Source organism: Diplotaxodon limnothrissa, linkage group LG1 (assembly GCF_057381915.1).
Source record: "Diplotaxodon limnothrissa isolate DT_005_m linkage group LG1, D_limnothrissa_male_GT1.1, whole genome shotgun sequence".
Lineage (NCBI taxonomy): Eukaryota > Metazoa > Chordata > Actinopteri > Cichliformes > Cichlidae > Diplotaxodon > Diplotaxodon limnothrissa.
The window spans coordinates 43,051,774-43,071,308 of NC_140596.1; the positions used below are offsets into that span (position 1 = coordinate 43,051,774).

The following is a 19,535-nucleotide window of genomic DNA, read 5'->3' on the forward strand; positions in this document are numbered from 1 at the left end:
ACCCGGGACAGCAAAATGAATTAATGTGTAGCAATTTCCCTTCAGCTCCACATTACAAAATTATTTATGTATGTATTTTTAGGGCCTTTATTTTGATAGCAAAGTTAGGACAGAGCTGGGTAAAAACACACTGGGCTTGGTGTGCTTTTTTTCTACCTCCAGTGGGGGCTTCCCAGTATTTTTTTGAGCCTTCCCACTGCTCTACAAACATGAATTTCACGTTCTCTCATCGTCACCAGCCAGTTTTACACACGTCTATAGAAATTCAAATTCAAATTTTATTTGTCACGTACACAGTCATACACAGTACGAAAAAGGCTATGAATAAGATAGGAAATAAATATGAAAAATTAAAAAGGGTAAATATAAATAAATAAATAAATTAAAAAAAAAAAAAAAAATATATATATATATATATATATATATATATATATATATATATATATATATACACACACACACACACACACACACACACACACAAAATAACCGTGGGCGACCGTGGCTCAGGGGGTTGGGAATCGCATCTGTAACCGGAAGGTCACCGGTTCGATCCCTGGGCTCTCTGTCCTGGTCGTTGTGTCCTTGGGCGAGACGCTTCACCTACCGCCTACTGGTGTTGGCCAGAGGGGCGCGATATGACAGCCTCGCTTCTGTCAGTCTGCCCCAGGGCTACAACTGTAGCTGCCTCCACCAGTGAATGTGAGAGTGACTGAATAGTGGAATTGTAAAGCGCTTTGGGTGCCTAGAAAAGCGCTATATAAATCCAATCCATTATAACTGCAGCTGTATTAACTCTCACTAACCTTTCATAGCAGACCTGGGCTGCCTCAGACTTGAACATGGTCTCAGAACGAAGGACATCGTTGTCATATCTCTTATAAACATTAGATGGCAGTGTTTTTTTCCACGGACGTTATCTGCTCTCAGAAGCAAAACGAAATAGGAGAACTTCCGGTCTCTATCGACTCTCCAAAAATGGCGGATGTTTGTGGTCAAGTGTTATTGGGATCAGGGCTTACTGTGCTCTCCCATCCTTTGATGTACATTAAAGTCCTGATCCAGGTAAGACGGGAGAGTTTGGACAGATTCTGTTACGTTTCCTTCCCGGGCCTGATTCAGACACTCTGTACTTATCGTTGTAAATACTGTAACTCTCGCTAGTATCTTACTAGAAGAGGAAATTGTCATTCATTTTCACAGTGTATTGCCTCGTTTACCAGTAGATTAGTAGGTTTGTAGCACACACAGAGACATTAATAAGTCTTGATAACTATTTATTTGAGAATATAGCAGGAACTGTCCCAGTAATAGGATCAGCCACATGGTTGTCCCGTCTGTTGTCCCTGTGACCTTCTGCTTCCTCGTTGCTGTGCAATAGGCGGAATCCGTGTGTTAATCGAAAGTTAATAATTAACTGCAATGTTACCCTGCTTCATTTCTATTCTGTGCGCAGACTGAATAAAAACAATCTGTACACAGTTCATACATGGCTTATTTTCCAAGAAAGCCAGCGGCGTTAAGTTGTTGAACTGCTAGAGATCACCGCCAGTTAGCTGCCAGCTGATTAGCTCCAACGTAGTGTTTTACACTGATGTCTTCAACACACCGTGTATATTCACAAGTTTGTCATCGGGAGAGATGTATGCTGTTTGCTTCTCAGTTACGAATACTGCTAGCTCGATGCCTCCTGAAAAACATGAAAATAACGAGCACCAGCAGAGCTCCGGGGACGTTTGCTTAAAACCAGAAATAGCTGCATGTTGATCTTAATGACAGAATGAGTCATACGGAGCGACAGTTTTACTAGATGCTAACAGTTGTCTGCCTTGTGTATACCGTGTCCATATTTGTGGCAGTCGGCTAATCATCAACTGTGTGCTAAATATATGAATGCAGCACAGCGCACACACTGGTGCCCTGTCAAACTTATGTGATCTCAGGAAACATAGTTTTGTAAAAGAAAAATAACCAAATAAGTGAATCAAAAGTCAACATCATCAGTAAAAAAATAAAGATTTGTCTGTCTGTCTTCTTGCTATAAAGCATGTGATGTGTTCTGTCTGTCTCCATGGTCTGTCTCTCCACAGCACCATTCAGTACTGGACACAGTGCAAATAATCCAAGTCTGTATGTATTGGTAAAAGGCACCAGAGCAGATATCAAGCTCAGGGCTGTGCGCTATGACCATAATCTCATATCACGGTCTAAGATATTTACCGTTCTGACAACGATATAAATCACAAAAATTTAACATTTTTCTGTAAATTCTGTGAACCTCGGGCAACTCGACTTGCTTTTAGTGTTTCCAGGTGTTTTTGGTGTTTTGCTGTATTTCTCTAGGATACATAAAGTCAATGCTTGCCCCCTCCTATGGTACCCTCTCATTGTTTTTGGTGTTGTGTGTGTTATCAGGTAGGACATGAGCCACTCCGTCCCACCCTGGGTAGGAATTTATTTGGAAGACAAGTCTACCAGCTACCTGGACTGTTTGCTTATGGCAAGTTTGATTCTTGATATTTTTATAAATGGAGTTGGTAATAGTATTACTGTGCTTTGAACGATTGTATGTGGATATTTACCTTTGTAGTTTTACCACTATTTACACTGTGTCCTGCTCTGGACTAAATGTTTCAGCAAAACACATCATTAAGATTGATGGAAGAGCTGGTCTTTTCAAAGGACTTGGTCCGAGGCTTTGTGCAGGCACCATTGGCACACTCGTACACAGCAAAGTTGTACAGGTAAGCTGAATAGATGGGTTTGCCACAGAAAGATGTGATCAAACAGCCAGTTTCTGTCCAGTCTTTTCTTTGAATGTTTTTAGGTGGTCATTTATTTCAATCATTTGTGATGCATACTAATGGCCTTCATAAATGAGCTATGTGCTGGGACTCAGTTTCTTGCCATCTGTGTTGTAAGTGTAACTGAAACTGTTCATTCTGGCAGCTTGATAACCTCTATCCTCTTCCAGAAATGTCAAGAACAAGGCACCCCACAGGTAAGTTTTTGTTTCTGATCTTGTTTGTAGTCACAGTATGATAAGTTCACTGACTCCCCGTAAAATGCAGCAGTTTGGCCCCTTCATCCTTTTCCTGTGCAGCAGCACTTCCTGCATTTCTATGTTAAAATCTGTTGTTCTTTCACTTCTGAGAACTTTAACAGACAATGTGCACTGTATTGCCTGCATCACTTATAGCAGAGCATCTAATACTGTTTTCAGGTTATTTTTGAAAATAAATGTGGTAGAAAAATTTGTAAAATATAGTAAATTTAATAATCGATTGATTATTCCATTGATTAATCGAGTAATCAGATAAGAAATCCTTTTGCCTTATTAATGAGCAATCTGTCAAAAAGACACCACTAAACAAAAACTAAACCCTTTGATTGTATTTACATGTCATATGGTTTTGTTGTTGTTGTTTTTTTAAATAATGCGTTTTCACAAATGCAAAAATATATAAATAATCGATATAAATAATAATAAAGTACAGTGAAAGTCAAATAAAATAAGATATATACGCAATCTAAACTAATGCGTAAAATATTTACCATAACTGTCATTCTGAAGGCTAACTGACATTAATAAGAAGTTTTTATATTGCTGAAAACAGGCCTTATGATGCTGCAGACATTAATTCATATTAATAATAACTAAGTGTCCAACCTAACAACCAGCAGGTCGGTGGTTCAGAGTTTACTGGCCGATACACATTTTTATTGGCTTGTGAAAAAAGCTTTTATTTTTATTTTTTAAATATGAATGTAATTTAATGAATGCACTATTCAACCGGGCTCGCAAAATCGCCCGTCCGGCTGTCATATAGCATGACGGGCGGGGCTGAGATAGATTTTGGTCCCCCACTGGAGATATCGCTAGCCCCGGGACGTTAATATACCGTGCTACACCCCATGGTTCACCTCTGTTTACTGAAAGTATCGTTTCCATGTAAAAATAGGACAGCTGCCATCAGCCTTCAGCAACATGTATCATTTAACCAGTTTGTTTAAACTTTTATATTTTAAAGGTTTGCTGTCTGTACGAAGGGCAGGTAAAGAGCAGACTGGAAGCATTACATTTAACTGGTCGTTTCTGCCAGGCTTCCGCATCTTTTTCAGTCTTAATTCCATATTAGTAGTCACTTGATCAAAAGTTTGTCATATACATACAAATATTTGTGACTATTAAGTATGGTTAACGTAAGTTGAACGTGACATGGAACAAATGTGAATGCAGAAAGTCACATTCACATGGGGATGAAGTTAACATGACAGTTATGCAATAAAAGATCAAAAGCCTTGATGTTGTATGTACAACCTGAATGCCATCGTAGACCAGGTGCCTGCAGTTCTATGAGAAGTGATTGACTCAGTGCCAGCTCATGGCAGTGTTTGACTGTCCAAGGATGCAACATAACCACCCTGAAATAGCACCTAACCACTGATAGCCAGAACGCCCAGAGTTGGCATATCACTGCTCACTTTTAGATCTTGATGCTGTTGGGACTTTCTCTCTGAAATGTCCCTCAGTCTTCCTCCGATATTCTGCTTTTGCCTCTGATATCTTTCTTGATATCTTTCTTTAGGTTGGATTTGGCACAGGGGTGGCTGTAGCTCAGGTAGCTCAGGTGGTAGAGCAGGTCACCTACTAATTTGAAGGTTGGTGGTTCGATCCCTGTGTGCTCCAGTCTGCATGCCAAATGTCAGTGGGCAAGATACTAACCTCAAGTTGCTCTCTGATGCATCCAAAGGAGTTTGAATGTTAGAAAGCACTTATGTAGGAAGAGAATACATAATGTATAATTATCTATCTGTCTATATTTAATGTAATTCCTTCTCTTCTAAACATAAGGGCAGTGTTACGGTCTCTCATAAACGGACATCCCTGGTCATCCATAGTCTCTTCTGATAACATCTGCCTCCTTTGTCCATCGTTGTTCTGTGCAGTTGTGGATGTAAAACAGGGCAGTGGGTGTGTAGGCTTCTATGTCCTACAAGGCAGCATGGGAGACGAGACTACAGCCGACCCCCTCCACTAAGTGATGGGATTGATCAGTGGGGGCCAGAAGGAAACAAATTAATCCAGTTGGTATTTTGAAGAAGCAGAAATGCACTATGGATATGCACATCCCATATACTAGGAGTCTATGGGATGTGCATATCTAGTTCATTTATGTCCCCAATGATGCACAGCTGGGGTTAGGTTGGAATACAGCAGCTGAACTATGTAGATAAGTCCTCACATGTCCTTTCCAAGAACCTCTGAACAGGCACATAGGCATGCATATACAGTACCAGTGAAAGGTTTGGACACACCTCCTCATTTAATGGTTTCTCTTTATTTTCACTACTCTCTACGTTGTAGATACATACTGAAGACATCAAATCTATGAAGCAAGATATATGGAATTATATAGCAAGAAAAATCCATAAATCACTAAATGTTTCTTGTTTTTTTTATGCTTTCCCAATCAAAAGTTTGACCACTTGATGGCGCCTACAATATTTTTCATGGTTGGGTCTTAAAAAGGTTTCAAGTAGAGCTTCAACATGCAACAAGAGGAAATGGGAGTAAGACAAAACAACATTTTGAGCATGCAATTTATTGACAACAGCACTGAAACTGAAACAAGCTGTTTTACAGCTGATCAAAGGTTTAGGTCCACATGCCTTTAAAAGGCCAAATCTAAGCAAAAATAAGATAAGATAAGATAACCTTTATTAGTCCCACACGTGGGAAATTTGTTTTGTCACAGCAGGAAGTGGACAGTGCAAAAGTTATGAGGCAAAAATTAGAATACATGGATCATATGGATCGCTGTCAGGCAGTCACACTGTTATAATGTTCTGATGGCAAAAATGTTTTCCTCTTTTGAACGAGATCAGGTTGCTGAACTGCATAAGCAGGGTGTCTCACAGCACGCCATCGCTGCTGAGGTCAAGTCAAGGTTGAATTCAGAGTATTGATGTGTAAATAATTACATTTGAAAAAGGGGGTAGGAACAGGAAAAGTATAAACTTCATCCTACTCCTTTTCAAACACACACGTTCTGCAGACAGAAATATATATGAAAACTTGATGTTTTTAAGTTCTTTTCTTTTCTCTTTGTTATTTCAGTTAAATTTGCATGTTCAAAATAAAATTCTGTCAGAAAAACAAGCAAAACAAATTTACAATAAAACGTTTGAGGCAGAGCAGAGTCGCTGCGTTGATGTGTGCTGCCTTCAACAAATGCTGCAATGAACTGAATAACTCAAGTAACTCGATTATTTCAAAAATATCCTTGTTGAAAATTCTTTGTCTTGATACTTTGTTTGTGACCCGCTCGTATTCATCACCATGTAAACGTGAGCAGTCCACCCACATCTCTGACGACAAATAGACCTGCCATAGAATCGTATTCAGGAATATAAAGCACAACAACATTAAGCCCATGCAGACCCCAGCTTTTAAACAGACTGATAACACCAGCAGAAGTGACAGTGAAGCTGTCATAGTTTAACATACGTCTGCCCACACACACATACACACTGCGACGAGTCGTTACTCGCTAAAGAAAGAACGTAACTGCCAGCCAGTGACGCCTACGAGAAGCAGAGGTGAATCTAAAGGGGGGTGTGGGGTGCACTGTATTTATTTGTAAGGCTTGTGTAACATTTTTCAGATACAAAGTGAAATAACATTATATGATATTAATAAAATTGTGTTAATATTCAAAAATATAAACATTGGTATTTTCAGCATACCAATATAAAAATGTACCTGGGCCAGTAAAACTCTAACCTGTTAGGCTGGAACCTTAATTATTATTATTAATAAGAATAAAACTGCACTTTAGGAACCACAGACTGTTGCATCAAAGCCAAGGCAAGCTTCAGAATAGGCTTGCTTTTCATTATTGCAGCCACCCTGCACTCCTTTAAAGGCTCGCAGGTGCATAACTGACTGATTTGCACTTAAACAGGCAAAGACACGAAGCACATACGCATGAACAAACACCAAACCTCGATCAGGAGATGCAATGCTGTTACAACTCTTTTGCATGCTACGAGTTTAAGAGACCCCCGCCCTAGTAACACAGTAAAGGGTCTATTAAAGGGAGTAAAGGGAATATTATTTATTACCTCTGTTTAACTTACATGCACACCTTATTTTACGATTACTGTACTTGAGATTTTTTTTCAATTTTTGCACTTAGGAAAGTGTTTTCTTCAAAAACGTTAATTTTATTATGACATAAATTCAATGACTGGGTTCAGGGCTTGTTTTGTTTGTTTTGGCAGATTTTGGAATGGAAACCGATGCACGGTTCATTTTTCAAAGACCTGTGTTTTGTTTTTTCATCTTTGGAGTAATCGGTTAAACACATTATTACTAAAATAATCTCCAGATGCAGCGCTACTTTTAACATGCTGGCCTTGGCCCACACTGACCCCGCTTAACAAATGAATTGTGTGTTGCTCCTCATCGCTCTCCTCAGGCCATCTGTACACGATTTCTTAATAAGGGTATAAAGTGTCAAAATAATTTTCAGGATGGTGACGCTGAGGTTTCTCTGATTTCCAGATACTGGGAGGGCAGCAGAAGGATAAAGAGAGCTCTCTACAGCAGGTTGTTAACGAGGTAAGACCTATGCAATCCCAAAGCTAAATCACAACACTACACAGCCACACTTGACTTCAGTCAAGTCTGGTCTAAGCACTTTACCTAATAAGGGCAAACAAAATACTGTTATTAAGGAAAAAGAGATAAAGTAAGTATTTTAGTAATACTTTAAGAAACTGAGCACACAGTTAGTCAACACAGTATAATGTAAGACTGGTTATATTTAATTAATAAGCGTAAAGAATACTTCATTTGGCTAAAAGCAGAAGAACTGGGAGCAGCAGAAGCCCAAGGTGTAATTATCAATAGTGAAAAACAGCTGCAGTTACAGTGTGCACATAAAGGCTTGCACATACAGTTTGTCTTAGTCAAGTGTGTTAATGAATGTCTGATACAGACTGATCGTTGTGGCCCTGCCTGTGCTTTGTCAGCCTAACCACAGTGGAAAATGTCTGTAGTGATGGATGTGGGAACAAAGCTCCGGTTTCAAAGATGTTGACAAAACCTCATCAACCTCGTGTGTTGCCTCAGCAACAACTGGAACTGTGGCATCTCCATCCTTCAGTGGAGGCTTGTTTTGAAAAATGCAGCATTTTATTTACAGCTCAAATACAACTCAGGCAATAACAATGTTAATTATACACAGAATGGACACAACTTCAACGTAAAACACTTGAAGTTGCACACACTAAATGCTGCTAGTCTGATGTTAACCAGAGTTAGCTTGCTAACGCTTTCATACTCGCCACTGAGCAGAATGAAGTTCTGAAGATTACCCAATGCATCACAATCAATTCCAACAAATATGCTTCGGTGACACAACATTGTACAAATGTGAAAACACGTGTTGCAAGTCGCGTGATCAAGGTCAAGTATTAGCCTGAGCTCACTGCTGATTGGTTGTTACCATATTTGTTTCAAACCAAATGATGTGTCGATTATTTACATCAGGAAATATCTTTAAAAAATGATTTCTGCTTTCCTTTTCTAGCTGCGACCACAACAACAAAGGATCACTACAAGTGTACTTTGAAGCTAAATCGTATTGTATTTGAAAACAAAGGCTTTAGACTAAACTGAAAATATAGGTTTCACATAATACAGTTAAGTTGCAATTGAGTACAGATGATATTACATGGAAACTGTTAGTCATGATAATAACAAGCTGCACTTACAGTACTATTGTTATAGTGCTGTTGATGCATTAATAGTACAATTCATCAATACTTGAACTTTAGTGACTTGTTGTGTGTTTTCAACAGACAACCAGGGAGATGGTTGCCCGCTCCTGTGCCACCATCGTCACACATCCCTTCCATGGTACAGCGTGGTTCAGCACAGTATAATGCCTGCATACCTTTAGGAAGTCTGAAATGTTTCTCTTGACTTGTTTTTCAGTGATCACTTTGCGATGTATGGTGCAGTTCATTGGAAGAGAAACCAAATATAGGTAATTTCAGTATTTTAGTTGTGACACTAAATGAGAAGAGCCATGAGATTTATTAAGCGTTTACAAAATTGTGTTCTCAGTGGGGTGTTTGATTCCATCATCACAGTCTACAGAGAAGAAGGCATTCTGGGCTTCTTTGCGTAAGTGTGACACTATTAGTCTTTAGGACAACAGACACTTGTGTTGGACATTAAGTGGATGACTTGGGCAATAAGAGAAAAAGATTGTTGCAGAAGTAGAAACTAAAGAAGCTTCCTTCAGTGTGTCGTCAAAGAGGGAGTTGCCGAAACTGTTTTATTAGTAATTTAGTAATATTATTATCTCCTTTTTTTTATAACAATGACAGAAAAATCTAAATCTTGTCTTGCTGGCAATAAATTGTTATTTTTGGTAGTAAAATGTTTGTGATTGTATCTCCATATACACCTCTGTCTCTCTCAGCCATGATTCGGGATGCCAGGGGAAGTGCTATGTGAATAACATTATGCTGTACATTGTTCTTTGTCCTGTAGATGATGATTTTCATTTCTTTTACACATTTGAGTAGTGTATGTATGACAAACTGAAAAGTTATATATATTCTAGTTTTTCAGGTTTTAGTCACAGTTCTTTTCGGACGTCTGTACACACAGAATTCCCCAATAACACAAATTGACTTTCACATTTGTTGCTTTTTAAAGCTCTAGTCTGGAGTATTTTAGGTTGTCTGAAAATGCAGTGAAAAGAGCTTTTTCCACATTAAGGCACCTGGCACATGCATGGATTGCTTAGATGACAGTTAATACTGATTTTCCCTCCTCTTAGTAAATCCAGTAATAACTCGCCCACAGTACTGTCAACGTTCTGTAGTGTAGATGTCGACAGTCTTTAGGGACTTGTAGACGTGTGAACCTGGTTGAGTTGAAGGAGCAAACCACGCCAAGCTTACTTTCAATAACTAGAACCAAACAGGTTCAGTTTTCATGTCCTGAATAAAATAAAATTAGACAAAAATAGACGACATTGCTGTAGAAGGTGAGATTTCCAGTAGGTATGCACTCTTATGCCGGGCAGGTGCAGACTGAAAATGACATATTTCAGATGTGAATCCCTATTTTTGAATTCTTATTATTGTTTGGTAGTTGGAATGTGTTGAGTAGATCTGACGTTGCACAATAATATTATTAATAATAACCGTGTGAAGGTTTGAGTGGAAAACTGATTTAGAAATTTGCTGTCAGAGAGACGAGTCAGTGTTTGGGGAAGCTGGTTTGGCCACATGTTGAGTTATTCCTTTCAGATACATCCTGTCCGGTCTGTCACAGACATGCTGAGAGCTTGTGTCGTCCTTGACAGCTTTGTTAATCAGTATCCTGTAGCTTCAGCTGTTGCCTCTGTGTCTGTCGCTGCCTGCCTGGACAACCTCGAAACTGTTTACAGCCATATTTTTTGCATGGTTTTGATGGTCAGTGTAATGGCTGTATTTATTTCTTAAAAGTTCTCTCTTTCTCTTATGTTGAAAATACTGCGACAGCATTGCTGTTAGCAACACACCCAGGGTGTGGTTCCGCCGTCCGCGTGTTTATTTTCCACATAAACCTTTTCACAATAAAAATAAATGTGAAATAATGAAAATATACATCATCCTCCAACATCAAGTTTTAGAATATGCATCAAACAAATTCCTGTTTTTTCTTTGAGGTAATTATAAATGGTGCTATAGTCCCCGTGTGGATGCAGGCACAGAGAACAACCATGGCCAGTAAAACTGAGGCAGAAGCAGGCGGCTCAAACAGACCAGTCAAAACAAACTGAGGACCTTATTCCTAGACGAGGGGCTCCCTCTGTAGCATGGACAGGGTCCATGAAATAATTTGCATAGTACGGTTTTCTGGTCCGTCTGACATGGACCAGAAAACTCTTCTACCACCTACGCAAGAATCACGTGAAGGAGTACGGAGCGAGTTCATGGATGAAAAACAACAAAGATCCATCAGGTGCTCCATCACACCTTTGCTTGCCTTCTAGCTGGTGTTCGGCACTGCAGTGAATCTTGCACCAAGTCTCAGGAGAACTTGGTTCATGGGCAATTCTCTCTTTCTTCTTTCTTCATTGATCATAATAAAAAAACAAAACCGTTTGCATATTAACGTCTTGAGATGAAAGATCGCCGTTATGATCAGACAATTGGCATTCAGACTTTAACCATACATTTATATAGTGGTTTATTCTATAGCCTTTTTTTGTTTTTTTAATCTGAAAAAATATTGTTCTCATAAATATACATAAATTACTTGTATGTAAGTGCATCTTCCAACAATTGTTGCATTGATGCACCTTGAGCCTCATTTCCTGAAGTCGGGGCTCCCAACATATGCACTGAAATGCTCATTCATTCTTGATATTGTTGCAGTTACTTATTAGCAGATCATCAGTTGTCACAGTGCTAGAACTTGAAATCCAATTGAATCAAAACAGATCCCCTGGAAAATACTGGATCCCATATTTGATACAATATGAAATATTTCCTGTTATTCAGATTTGATCCTTGCTGGCTGCTTAAATCCTTCCTAAAGTGTTCTGGACATTAACTACTTCATCTGTTCAGTAAGTGGGAGAGTTGTGTGACATCCTGTTTGCAGCGGTGCTGTGTGAGGTTGTGTAGCAGCTGAAGGAGTCAAAGGCAGCACTGGATAAAGTTTCACAGGACTATTCAGCTCAGTATTGATTTGTATTACATGACTCTATCGACTATTCTATCGATTAATTGGCTAAGAAATATTTTTGTCTTATCAACGAGCGATAGTAAATGATCAAGCACAGGTTTCACAGTGAATTTCTCGTTGGTTTTCATTTTAGAAACTGCAGTGTTTTTGTTTCATCTGTAATCGGTTTCAGTGGCTCCTTTAAAGGCTGATGTGGTGAAGCAAACATTAGCATTCTGAAGTTTGCCTTGTGCTTTGACGTAAAGTTATTGTGCTGCTGAAAACAAGATTTTATGATGAATTAATATTAACGATAATTGGGTGTACGACCTAACAACCTTCAGGTCAGTGGCTCTGAGTTTACTGGCTTGTGAAAGACGCTTTAATTTTACATAATGCCACCTGTACTCGCTTTCATTTAAAATAGGAAGGTTGGTGTCAACATTCAGAAAGTTGTACAACTGAAACTAAGCTAACAGTTCATCTGCGTGTTTTTGTGCAACTTCTGGAGGCTACAGTCGATTTTTCGCTGTGTGAAACAAACGGCGCTGAATGAAGCAGCTACACATATTCTTTGTTTTTATCACGTCAGAGTTTGCTGATCAGGACTCTGATTACACAAACAACGCTGCTTTTTTGAATATGTGAAACCCGTTCTCTTCAGCTGAGCTCTTTGCTCCTCGCAGTGTGTAAAACAGACTCCAGCTCTTTGTTAGACTGTGCCAGCGTCGTCATCATCACTGCTGCTGTTGTGGTATCAGTGTGTGTCGGGCATTATTCACACACTGCTAATCAATACGTTTGTATTGAGTCTGTTTTTAGTTGTAAATGTGGCTGAAATGCTCGTGTTCGAGTTTCCATGGTAACAGTGGCGCTGCAGAGGGGTCCCTTAACGACGCATCGAAGCAAAGAACTTTTTGTAGTCGAATTATTCGAAATACTCAGTGAATTGTTGCAGCACCATATCTGAGTATCTCTTGTTTTTCTTCAGGCCAAAGAGTGAGTTAAGCTAACATCATTGCAGCCAGTGTTAGGCTTCAGTCTCCAAACAACCCAGTGTTTGATCATAGTATCTCTACTTTTTCTCTTTTATCTAAGGCGTGTGTATCTTTATTTGTTTGTGTTTCCTTTTTCCTAGTGGTTTGATTCCTCGCCTGCTGGGTGATGTCCTTTCTCTGTGGATTTGTAACCTGCTGGCTCACCTCATCAATACATATGCCATTGATGACTCGGTATACTATGTCCTCCAGTTAGGGGCTTCTGTAATCTAAATACCTTTTTCCTAAATACCTGAAATTCAAGTTTGTGCATGCAAAAACGCAACAGCCATCTTTTGTTTGTTAGATTTTTTTCATTGTATGTTTAGGTAACTACTTTTTTGTATCGCACTGACATAGATCTTGAGGGTTTTTGTCAAGCAGTCTTAAATTGAGGCTCTAACACAGACTAATAGTGACTCTTCTTCTGAACAGATGAGTCACACAGGAGAAATCAAGAACTGCTCTCAGGCGATGACAGGGGTGAGTGTAACAGACAGTGTCAGTGCAGCTGTTTGTGGCTCAGTCTCATGCTGTTCATGCTCTTTCTTGCAGTTCTTTGCCAGCATGCTCACCTATCCTTTTGTTTTGGTGTCAAACATAATGGCTGTCAATAACTGTGGGTAAGTTAGCTCGTCATGTTCTGCTGTCAAACTTGCTAAATTCAAGCAGACTCATATTATAACTTTCTCATTAGGCTTGCTGGAGGCAGAGATCCCTATGCGTCAGTATATCCCACCTGGGTGGACTGCTGGATGCATCTTAGCAGAGAGGCAAGTATATAACTAATCCAGCTCCTTTCAAACATTTGCTCAGTAGTAACGATTCACAAAGATGGGTTGAACCAAACAGGCTGGCAACCTTCTCAGCTGCTGTGCATACACCACTGTACTTTCTGTGTCAACGAGGCACCGAAAGTTTGGTTCATCCTGATGGGCTTTGAGGTAAAGGCCATTTTGCAGTGTTACAATTTCCACCCGTCCAGCATCCAAGCTGAGCATCACACTGAGCAATGCACGTTGTTTCCACGTTCATGAAAGGTTTGGAAATGAACATCACACTTGGCTTAAACTGATCAAGGTCCCAAAACCTGTTCTCAAAGTCTTGTCCAAGCCTGTTTATGACTTAAGAGTACTTTTCTGCAACTTTGTCAAAAGTCTCAGATGCAGAAGCATTATCTTTTCAGCACAGAGAGGAAGTGGAGCACCTTTTTTCTCTGTAAATGCACAGAGAAAAATGTCCCTCTGGGCTTTAAATGCATTTAAAGCACTTATGTCAGCAACAGTCTTACCTTTGCCTTGCAGCTTTCAGTTTCCCAGTAATGTCCTTTAAAATGAAAGGTCAAGTGTCCACTCGGTGTACCCCAGCATAAAGTTTAGGAACTCCGTGTCACCTTTTCAGTGAGGGATGAATCCTGTATGTTGGCTGATCATAGCAGGGGCCCTGTCGGTGGTCACTGATACCAGCTTTTCCACCAGTACCTTTTTCTTCACAGCGTTATAGATGTCAACTCCTCATAGACCTCATAGTTGTCTTTGGTGACAGTAGTGTCAGAAGTTCTTCTTTTGTGGAGAAATCGTCAAATACCATCCAGATGAAGACCATCAGCTGTGCTGCTGCTGTCCACAGACTGTTACACTGGATGCTAAACCACCTGCACTTTGCCTGATCCCAGTCCAGCTGATCAGCCAAGTTCCCGGACATAGCCGACACTCTTCTAACTATTGTAGTTGCCCCCAGTTGGACATTGGAGAGAATGGAGATTACATCAGTTCCATATTTCTCCTCTTTAAGCACAGTCTTTGCAATTATCATGATTGCTTCTTTGAAAACCTTCTCGTCTAAAAATGCCTTCTTTTTCTTAATTAAGAAATGTGTAGCTCTAAATGAGGCTTTTTGGGAGTTTTTCACAGTTCTCATGAAAAAAGACTGCTGTTTGCTCAAACCTGCCTTTAACTCGCGGGCTGTTTCTGCCCATCGGGTAGTTAGCATGGCAGCTTGTGTGACACGTTCAGAAACGTCTCTCCACATTGTGCCGCTTTGCCGTTGCCACATGAATCGTTCACAGTAGTGAAAACTCTTCCTGTAATTCACTGTGAAATTGATGTTTTCTTTTTCTTTCTTCCTTCTTCTTTACACTTTTTTTTACTTATGTGTTTATACACCACCTGCATTTAATTATTACTAATTTCTGTCTCTTCCGAAACGTGTCTTTTGTCCTGTCTTCTTCCCCTCACCCCCAACCAACAGATGGCTGCCACTCCCTGAGCCTGGTTCTGCCAGAGCATATTTATATATGTATAAATATCTGAGTTCAGTTGAATTCAATAGCACACTTTTTATTATCCTCTTGATGTTATGAAGTGTGCCTATTCAACAATGCACTTACTGGAATGGACCATGGTGCAGTATACACTAGAGATGGACCGATCCGATATTACGTATCGGTATCGGTCCGATACTGACCTAAATTACTGGATCGGATATCGGAGAAAAATAAAAAATGTAATCCGATCCATTAAATATCACGAAAGCACCTCTCAAAACTTGCAACACGCCGTAACTCACCTCAGAACGTTAGCACGTCGGAGCAGTATGCATCACGTGATAGAGCGGCTGTGGCATGCGGGACCTGTCGGTGGTCTGGATAGCATGTGGAGCTTCGCTAGCAACCTGGCATTTCATCTCCGACAAAGTTATCCCCGAGAGAAGTAAAGCAAGTGTGTAAGTCCATCTCTGAATGTAAAGCATTCCTGCGTTAAGCTTAACAAGCGATATATGGAGCGACTGCCTCTTCTTGCTGCTACTTCAATCATGAAACTGCTTAATGATCAGCTGATCGGCTTTTCTGTCACGAGTCCGTGTCTCTTGTTTGTTTTTGGCCCACTTTGCACCAGAAAGAGGAAACCAGCGGCTGAACAACAGCAGCACGTTTAAGCTTGATCAGCTGTTGTTAGAATGTATTTAATATTACTTTCTACTCGAGGATCTTTTTCTACGTAGCTGACGCTGGTAACTGTGCAGGGGCGGAGCTAGCAAAGTTTAGCCAGGGGGGCTGATAGGGCATGAACAGGGAAAAGGGGGCACAAAGACATACTTTTCTTTCTTATTCTCATTTAAAATGTCGAGCTTTTAATAAATAATTATCTGACACCCAAAGTTTAAATTTGATGTAAAATGTATAGAAGTCAATTACTGTATATAGTGACTATTAAGTCTAATATATACCCTAGTAAGCTACAGTACTTTTTACTTTGGGAAGGTACCATCTGTGCAGTCTGCAGTTCTGTTGAAGAAAGATGTTGAATCTATTTAATATTTCTTGAAAAATAATTGATTTCTGTGCATTTTTTTTCACACTGCATCAAATTAAGGTTGATTACGTCGATTAAGCATCATGAGGTGGAGCGTGAGGGGTGGTTCCCTATTTTTTATTTATTTATTTTTGTTGTTGCTGGGAGTTGGAACCCTATTAGTTAGGTTGCTTAATATTTATGCTAAGTACTCTTTAAAATACCAGAATAGGGAGGATGGTGTAGGTTTAAGTTTATTAGATTGATCAGTATTGCTGAACTATGAAACATTTTTTTTGCATACAGGTATAACAGAATAGCTTTAGTGTTGTTGTTGTTTTAAACTTGAGTATGAACTTATACAAAATGCAGCAAGATATTTAAAAAACAGTTTTGTTGATTAAAAAACACTATATCGGATTCATATCGGTATCGGCAGATATCCAAATTTATGATATCGGTATCGGACATAAAAAAGTGGTATTGGTCCATCTCTAGTAGTTACCACTGTTGCCGCACAGCAACAAGGTCCTGAGTTCGGCTGCAGCATCTCACCGGGGCCTTTCTGTGCGGATCTGCATGGACGTCATTCAAACATTATACGGGCCACAAGAATTTGCACTTTTATTGACTAAAGCCATATTTTGATATGTTTTATGTTTTTTTTCCACAAGAGCAGTTTAAGTTTGATGAAAAATTAGATTTTTCATGGAATTTTCCCACCACTGCACGATCATGTGACCTGCTCTAAAAACAGTTTGGAAAATATGTCTTTTTTTCCCACCCAAACCTTTTGTCTACATGTATAATATATACTTTAAAATGTAGCTGTTGTTGCCCTCTTTCATCCAGTGTAATTCCTCTTGAGCTGGGATTTATGGTTCTCTCACAAATGCTATCAAAGCACAGACTCCTCCCTGTCCCTCTCCTATATGCATCCACTATTTTAAATTGGAGTCCTAACACTTTATCTCCCCACTAGGCCATTGTGGCTCAAGAGTTGGGAGTTCGCCTTGTAATCGGAAGGTTGCCGGTTCGAGCCCCGGCTTGGACAGTCTCGGTCGTTGTGTCCTTGGGCAAGACACTTCACCCGTTGCCTACTGGTGGTGGTCAGAGGGCCCGGTGGCGCCAGTGTCCGGCAGCCTCGCCTCTGTCAGTGCGCCCCAGGGTGGCTGTGGCTACAATGTAGCTGCCATCACCAGTGTGTGAATGTGTGTGTGAATGGGTGGATGACTGGATATGTAAAGCGCTTTGGGGTCCTTAGGGACTAGTAAAGCCTTATACAAATACAGGCCATTTACCACTAACATGTAGTCTTTAAATAAAACCTACATAACAGTTAAGGATTAAAAATATTTTTTTTCTGCTCATTTGATGCCAGTTCCCTTCTCTGTCACAGACACACAACAGATATTTTGCAAATGTTCTGTTTCTATTTGAGATTCTTGAATTTAGACATTTAAAACACATAATTTCACTCTTCAAGTAATTTCAAGAATAAAGGCTTTCAGATTTGTTTGTGGCCAAATTTTCTTTTGTCATTAGTCAACTTTTTAATGCACATTTAACTTCTACAACTACTTTCCAAGAAAGGTGAGAAAAACAGCACCTTTGTTCTGAAGTACTACCGACTGATTTGCAATCACGATGCCAGGGTAGTGAGTCAGTCACGTGACTGAAAACTATGGATTGTTTGATGACAACTGACCCAGCAGCATCACCCAGAATTTCTTCAGAAATGTTCTTTTCTAGTTCTGTCTTTCGGTCATGCATTATGTATGTTTTATTCTTGTACAGCACTTTGGTCAACGCTCCTGTTGTAATTAAATGTGCTATGTAAATAATTAAACTATGTGTAAACTGACTATTACTAACACTTCCTACCTCTTTTCATTACAGGGCAACATGAGCAGAGGCAACAGTTTATTTTTCCGAAAGCTTCCAGCAGGAAAGACATACGCAGTCGACCAGAAGAGATTTTTCTAAAGCTTCAGGAGCGCTGAAATGAACATAGTTGTGATAATAAAACAAAAATCCAATATTGCCTGATTTGGGAATTGGACAGTCAGCTTTTTGTATGCATTCGTTTGCCCTGAATTAGTTTTTTTTCCTTAACAGCTTGCCAGCTTAGGAACTGAACAGTTTTAGTTAACTGCAGAAAGATTGTTTAAATGAAATGACAAAAATATTAAAGGGCAGAGCTGTAAGACAGTGACATGTTTTTAAAATATGAACTGCCTTTCTACTTCCACATTTACAAAAACTAAAGCTGGCATAATGATTATGTGATTTTTTCCCTTCATGTTTTCTTTTTTGTTTTTTATGCATTTGGTAATGTCTAAGATTTGCCACGTTAATGATCATGTGGGATCTCTTTTCATCTGGTATTGTATTGATGTAATTATTCTGAAGGTGACCTCTGAGTGCATGTGTAAAGATAATTGGGGGTGAGGACAAGTGGTGGTGGTGTTTCTGAAGTATATACACTGAGACATGTGTAGAGCGGTCTGGGTGGACTCTGAAAAATGAAAGTACTTTAGCTCCTGATTGACCCAAATAAAAGGAAAAAATGTCTTTCCTGTAAAAGGTTTTTGGGAAGTATGTTATGTGAAGTGGTACAAGTGTACAGATGTTTCATTTTTAACATAGTGTGGCACTTATATGTGCAGAGCCATTGGCACATGCAGTTGAGAGGCAGTTGGGGGGGCACTGACTCCTCTGGTTGTTGAATGACAGTCAGTTTGTTCAGAATCTTAAATGTTCCTGCTGCTGCTGCACTCTTCTGAACAGAGATATCTGATGATGTGCCTGTAATCTGCTGGTGCCAAGTATAAAACTGTCTGTCTGGAAGTCCCTCAGGATCTAAGACTTTTGGGACCTTCTCGACTACCTTCGTCTTGGGAACTTCTAATCGACCTCCTAGGACCTGGCGTCCATATATGTGGACGTCATATTTTGGGTTGTCTAGACCAAAATACAAAATCTTGCTCTATAAGGGCCTGACATCCACTTACGAGGACATTATACTGTAACTGTTCTATCAAATTTAAAGCAAGTCTCATTTTTCTCCGAAACAAAAATCAGGTAAAAAAAAAATTTTTTAAAAATCACGTAATTCTTTGTTTTTACATTCATCAGGTTCCAATCAGCCCAAATAGCAAAATAGAAATTGAAAATGCATGCCATGAAAGAGTTTGGGTCTTAGTAGGTTAATATGCAGCACCAATGTTCCTCTATACAATTTCAGTGGAACCCCGACTTACGAATACCCCGTTTCACGAAAAAGTCAAGTTACAAAGGCACTGAACGGCAACATTTTTGACCGTGTTGCAGCAAAATGCCCGAGTAACGAAATCCGCTGGCTCTGATTGGCTGAGCCTACAATGCCCACAATTCCTTCCGAATCATGTGACAACCCCTTGGCTTCTGTACTTGAGCTTCGCTGTTCCACTTGAACGACGT

At 39.7% G+C, this 19,535-nt stretch overlaps 1 protein-coding gene across 1 annotated transcript; it reads left to right on the forward strand.

The window, feature by feature from the left end:
* The first annotated feature begins 969 nt into the window (after positions 1-969).
* Positions 970-18,638, forward strand: mtch2 (mitochondrial carrier homolog 2). The gene is made up of 13 exons (XM_085350690.1): positions 970-1,065; positions 2,416-2,500; positions 2,638-2,744; positions 2,975-3,001; positions 7,571-7,627; positions 8,872-8,929; positions 9,008-9,059; positions 9,140-9,199; positions 12,882-12,975; positions 13,216-13,263; positions 13,336-13,403; positions 13,478-13,553; positions 17,973-18,638. The coding sequence occupies exons 1-13, from the start codon at positions 979-981 to the stop codon at positions 18,057-18,059; spliced, it is 906 nt and encodes a 301-aa protein (XP_085206816.1). The 5' UTR covers positions 970-978; the 3' UTR covers positions 18,060-18,638.
* The last annotated feature ends 897 nt before the right edge of the window (positions 18,639-19,535 follow it).